Genomic DNA, 6,421 nt, shown 5'->3' with positions numbered 1-6,421 from the left:
TGTGAGGATGCTTGCTTGTTGTCGAGGTGAGTCTTCTCACTATACTTTACCTAGAGTGATATCTATGTGTGACCAGAGGGTCTTATGTGTTTATTTGAGTATTGTGATATTATTGCATTATGTATGTGTGATTTATGCTATGTGTTATTTAGAGTTACAGAGTTAGGACCGAAGAGTCCACAAAGTTAGGACCGGAGGGTCCATCAGAGTTGTGGGACTAGAGGGTCCCACTGAGACACATTGACCGGAGCGTCTTGCAGAGTTATAGCCTCGAGTGGCTAATGTGTTGTATGTGGTATTTTGGGGAACTCACTAAGCTTCATGCTTACCGTGTTATGTGTTATGTGTTTCAGGTTTTCTTAGGATCGAGGGAAGGCACCGACTTGATTGAACACACCAGTGAAAGAGTTATGTTTTGAAGACCCTGGACTTAAAATCAAACAATTATGGAGTTGCGATTTGTAATTTAAATAAAGGAGATTTTTGTGAAATGTATTATGATGATTATGCAATTTTAAATGAAAAAAAAAATTATTTAAAAATTTACGGTGTTACAAGATCTAAGTATATCTTCACCAAGTTCAGAAAATTATACCTCCAAGTGATGCAAATTGATGGTGTGATTCTGGATCTGAAGTGTTTCACTCCTCCAAGATGGTCTCTACTCCCTTCCTTCTTTTTCAAAGGCACAAAACACACACACTCAAGCTTAGAAATGTTTCATGAGGTGTATTAGGGTTGCAAGGACGCTTTGAGAGGATGTAGGCAGATGAAAAGAACCAAGGTTGAGAGATAAAGATGAATAAATAAGGTCTAAACCCTAAGTATTAGGGTTTGAGACTTCACCATGCAACGTATATGGCTCCGCCCCATAAATCCAAAAGTGGCAATATTGGCCCCTCCCAGCCACAAGTCTTTCGTTATATGGACCAAAATGAAATAAATCTCAATATAAGGATCAAAAGAGAAAGTGCCTCAAAACAAGATGTTACACCTCTCAGATGATAATCACTGCTACTACTCTCACTTTCAGAAATACAAATGTTATACACCACCTATAAAGTCACACAAGGTAAACCCTTAGACCTCTTTCGAAAACTAGGAGTTTAACAAAAATTCAACTCAAGTCAAAGTCAACGGTCCATGTCAATGGTCAAAATTGCCAATCAACCACTCTCCAGGTCGTGTCCTTCCGTGGCCATGTGGTGGGCACTAAATGCCAAAATAGTCGATGATTCCCCAATCTTTATGTCATGGTAGCCTAATGCCACGTCGTGGGGACTGTTCGGAGCAACTCCAACGAGCTTAAACAATTTTCTTTCGATTTCAAGAGCTCCAAAGCTCAGATCTGGTCCTTTCCAAGGTCTTAATGGATCAAGTTTTCAACTTTATCTGTTAAGACATCCCTATAAGTCTAGATATAGGTTCTAGGGTCTAAAGGAAAGGCAACTTAATGCATTAGGTTCTAAATCCTTCAAGCCAAACAACCAAACTTTCCAGAAAGCATTCTCTACCTTAGCATATCATAAAAATCATTGCTTTTTAGACATGTATTCCTAATGTATGTATTAAACATAAGTTATGTCAAAATGAAGGGAAAATAAGACCAAATCCCATGCAAAACACGTAAAACTCGCTAACTCTCCATATCCATAGAAATAAACCTTTAATTTACCACAAGGATTCATAAAGTTACCAACTTTATGACCTCCTACAATGCAAACCTTCCAAACGATGTGAAGGACGTGAAGGATTCAAGAACTGATTCATGACATTAATCATTTAGTTTGTTGTTCTAAACATGATTAGTATTTTGATCGTCTTTTCCTATTGTTTTTACTTTATGATTTAGGGCTTTAAAACCATTTTGCTTTATGTTTAAGTTAGATGAATTGTTTACATTTTGGATTAATTTGCCATTTGGATAATTTATTCTTATTTAATTTATTGTGTCAAGTTTTATTGAAGGTCCATATTGTTAAAGGTCGTTGTTTAATTGCCTATTGTTGAGTCTATATGATTAAAAGACCAATCTGATTATATTTTAATGAATCATAGTTGTTTTATTACGTTGAAATAATTATGACTAGTGTTAGCTCAAAACTTAGGATTAGGATAATAAAGCTATGGACTTTAAAGTGTGTGCTTGTATTAGATGACCATTGTATGCATGATTTAATTGTATTCATGTACCCGAAGTGATTTGTTTCCAATTAGTTTATATTTTTAGTTTAGCTCTTGATTACTTGACTTTTTATAATTAGCACCCGCTTTTATTTCTTTCATTTATTTAGTATAACCTATAATAAAAAAATTCTAATGTTAATTAACTACCGTTCTCCAAGTGTTCGACACATTTTCATGTCACAACTCTATTATTTCACAATTTGGTATACGCCTAGTGTGTGACAGTTAGTTAAATAGAATCAGATTCATAAATTTAAAAATGATGCATAAAATACACATCAGTGTTAAACACTTAGGGAATATGTATGATTTATAACAAATTAAATTAACTGAAAAGAAAAAATTAAATTGGGGGGTTTTGTTTAAATGAAATCTTAAACTATCTACTCAACCTAATACACAAAGTAAATTACTTAGAATTAAAGACCAATATTTTTGAAACATTTCCACTTAAAATTCAAATATGTATTTTCTATGGTGAATAGATTATATTGCAATGAAGTATAAAGAGATAACCTAGTTGATTAGCAATTATGATCTAATTACTAATATTTTTTGATTAATAAGTGACTAGTTCAATGTTCATAAAACTAGAAACCTATAAACCAGTTAACTATTTAAATTACTTTTAAACTAATTAATTATTTAAACAATATTTTAGGACTAATTTATGCAATATCAACGTTTTTACAAAAAATGATCTATTTTGACGATCAGTGGCGGAACCAGAAAATTTGACTAGGGGTAGCACGATTCTTTTACCTATAAAATATAAAAGTAATACCAAATTAACACACAAAATCAATGGTTATGAACAAGAAAATATAAAGAGATGAACTAAAAAGCAAAAAAAACATACCCTTTAAATTTAATTTTATCTTTAGGACATTATGTCCAAACTTTCCTCCCAATCAAAGGATCAAACCAATTTTCACCAGACCCATTTAAGAGCTTCACCCCTACCATTGAAATTTATTGAAACATACTACATAAACTTCTTTAAAAGACCACATAAAAGTATCATTTTGTTAAAACAAATAAGTTATTGATTTTTTTAAAGGTTAAAACCAACAATTTCATCAACTTACTGATAAAGATGGTTTATGTTTCTTATTGAAGCAAAATCAATAGGACAATCAAGCAAGCAAAAGAAGTATGTTGAAACAGATTCACTTTCCTTTGTTCCATGTATATGACAAAAAAGTAACGCTACTTATAAAACTAAATGAGGTTATTTGTACATGATGAGTAAATATATATCTAATACTCCTGATCAAATCGTCAGAGTTGACTATAGAAATAAGCTTTCTGCATCATCATATGTCACTTTCAATTAGTGGGCTAATGCTAAATTAGTGAACTTTACATACAAGTTCTGATAGGAATTTCATCGAACAGTTGGCGGGCAAGTGCTAAATTAGTAAACTTTACATACAAGCTCAATGATATGACATCCAAATGATCAGATTGGTAGGAAAGTATGCTTCTGTGTAGTAGATTTGCTGAGAATAACATATTTTGTTATAGCTAATTAGGCAGATTAATAGGAAGTTATGTTTAAGTGCAGTAAATTGGGTGAGAATAAATATAAATTCATACCTAGAAAAGACGATTTGATACTAATTCTCAAGCCAATCAAAGTAGGTAGGAACATGTTCTGTCTGATTCATCATTTTCCTGGGAAACAACGAGTTGCACATCAACTACCAGCAACACCAACATAAAAAAAAAATACATATCTCGGATGACTTTGAGGGGTAGCCTGTGCTACCCTTGGCTCTTAACTGGTTCCGCCTCTGTTGACGATAAAACATGTCACTGCTCGAAAAACTAATAAAATTATATGTCAATAAAGTGGTTAGATTTAACGGTGTACCTCAAGATAATGGTTAATAATAATGAGAAAAATATATTAAAAGGGTAAATTAGACATTTCAATTTTGGTAAGGATCAAAACCATCATGAAAGATGCTCAGAAGGACCATAACCACAAAAATAAAAGTCAATGGACCGTAACCACATAAATCAATAAACCACAGGGACCAAATTTGCAGTTTACTCTAAAAAGATGTTTTGGTCCTCCTCACATAAAAGTTGGTTTCATTTCCTCTCAACCTACTCTCACATCAGTTGTATTTTATTTTATTTCATTTTTCTTGTATCTTTTCTAACCCAAGACATATGAAATTTATATCTTTCTCAAATCTCAACACACTCAACTTATTCAATTTTGTATTTTAAAATAAACACAAACTAATATAAATTATATAAAACTAATTTATAAAATATTAAAAATATAAAAACTAGTTCACAAACTAATTTAAAAACATACCAAACTTCTTTTATATAAATCCTAAAACAAAAAGTATAAACAGTCGATGGACATTTTTTGTTTGAAAGTGTTAGTAAAACGGGAGAAAAAAATCCACAACTCGCAACCCGTCAACCCAGAGGGAGTGGTGGAGGTACCATTCTTCCTCCCCATTTTAGCATTATCAATATAATAACTTGTCACGTCTAAACATCCTTTTCATGCACGTGATCATATAATACATATCCAAATCCAAGTAATCTATCTTATTTTAGGACGCTTTCAAATACACATTTGGTTATTATATTATGTATGGTAAATTGCAACAATTTTAAACGGCATCAAGCTATTTAATTACCACAAACCAACAACCTTTTTTGTAGCATCTAAAAACGTTTATGATGTCATTATGGAAGATGCATTGGCATGTATAAAACACCTTGTTTGATCTTCTGGGGTTCATATATATAAACAGCTATACATATAATCCTTTTTAATATATATATGAGCTTCATTCCTAGCAGAATTACCATTGATTGATTTATTAATCATATCTGATACATGGAATACCAACTAATTAACACACTGTGTTCGGCAATGCAAACTTCAATGTGCAAAAATATTCCTCCAGATTCAAAGATAATCATCCACTGAGATACTCAACGCCTGACCTTCCTGGTTAAAACCGCCATTCCTGGGCGCCATTTCTCTGGAAGAAATCAACTGTGCGTCCATGGCCATGCCAGCATCCGACGCAGCTTTCTGGACGGACCTCGGAGACAGATCTGTCCTCGCCGTGGGTGGTAACATAGACGGGAAGTTAAGTTTGTGCAAAGATGTGGCTCCTTTCAAACAATAAGAAGCAACGTCATGAGCCACCGCTGCACCCTCTGGAGTAGTGTACGTACCTAGCCATAGCCGTTCTTGGGTTCCCGGAACTCGAATCTCCGATACCCATTTGCCCCATCTCCGGCACCTGATGCCTTTGTATCTCTTCTCGGCTGATCTGCTTGAACAATTGCTGCTGCTTACATCATCTGAGCTGCTACTCATGTTTCCTTTAATTGGTTTTTTGAAGTACCGTTTTGATGGCTTATATAGGTTGAATAGTGGTAAAGTCAAAATCTCGAAGGGTTGACTGTGTGATGTGAAGTCAAAATATTCAATGAATCTTTGGTCAAAATCATATTTAATTGAAAAAGTAATAGATAAACGTTTTGTGGCGACTGTGGGTTAATTCCGTGGTTGTAATTAATAGAACGTGTGGTACCATCTGTGGAAGTCCACCGAATAACTCTGCAAGTGGTGGCATTTCACAAATTTGCATCATCTGCTACGTCATCAACTAACAATAAAAGTTTAGCACAAACACATTTCTCATGACTTGGTCATAACAATTCAAAAGGTACGGTCAAACCATCAACGTCAACCAATTCCAACTTTTAGTTTGGGATATTTGTATGTTTGGTTAAAAGGGTGGGTCATGTGTGGATCGTTGGATGGTTAGAAATGGGAACCAAATAAATATGGTCGGTTTAATCGGACAGGATGTATCATGTATATGATCAGATCAGTTGGTTTAAGATTGAGTTATTACTATTTTGCGCCGAATATATATATATATATATATATATATATATATATATATATATATATATATATATATATATATATATATATATATATATATATATATATATATATATATATATATATGGTAAAGTGAATATATCTAACAACCTTATATAAGCTTAGGTACCTAACCTCATCAAACTACATCATTTTGCATTAAATTTTCATTACAGTCATCCAAGGTTCTTAAACTTCACCCCTAAACTTGATTTACTTTAAAAATTTTTGGAAATTCATCATTATATTTCTCCTACATCCTTTCATTTGTAGCGGTAGGATATAGAGCTCATG

The 6,421-nt window shown here is 33.1% G+C and overlaps 1 protein-coding gene across 1 annotated transcript; it reads right to left on the bottom strand.

The window, feature by feature from the left end:
- Positions 1–4,559: 4,559 nt before the first annotated feature.
- LOC111907743 (ethylene-responsive transcription factor ERF019) lies at positions 4,560–5,578 on the bottom strand. Its single transcript, XM_023903548.3, has one exon. The coding sequence runs from the start codon at positions 5,549–5,551 to the stop codon at positions 5,132–5,134; it is 420 nt and encodes a 139-aa protein (XP_023759316.1). The 5' UTR covers positions 5,552–5,578; the 3' UTR covers positions 4,560–5,131.
- Between the last annotated feature and the right edge of the window lie 843 nt (positions 5,579–6,421).

The sequence above is a fragment of the Lactuca sativa genome, chromosome 4, assembly GCF_002870075.4.
Source record: "Lactuca sativa cultivar Salinas chromosome 4, Lsat_Salinas_v11, whole genome shotgun sequence".
NCBI classification, from domain to species: domain Eukaryota; kingdom Viridiplantae; phylum Streptophyta; class Magnoliopsida; order Asterales; family Asteraceae; genus Lactuca; species Lactuca sativa.
Note: the sequence above shows the minus strand (reverse complement) of the source record. Positions and strands in the feature narration are given on the sequence as shown.

Coding starts and splice junctions, on each gene's coding strand:
- LOC111907743 (XM_023903548.3), bottom strand. CDS start 5,551: ATGAGTAGCAGCTCAGATGATGTAAGCAGCAGCAATTGTTCAAGCAGA.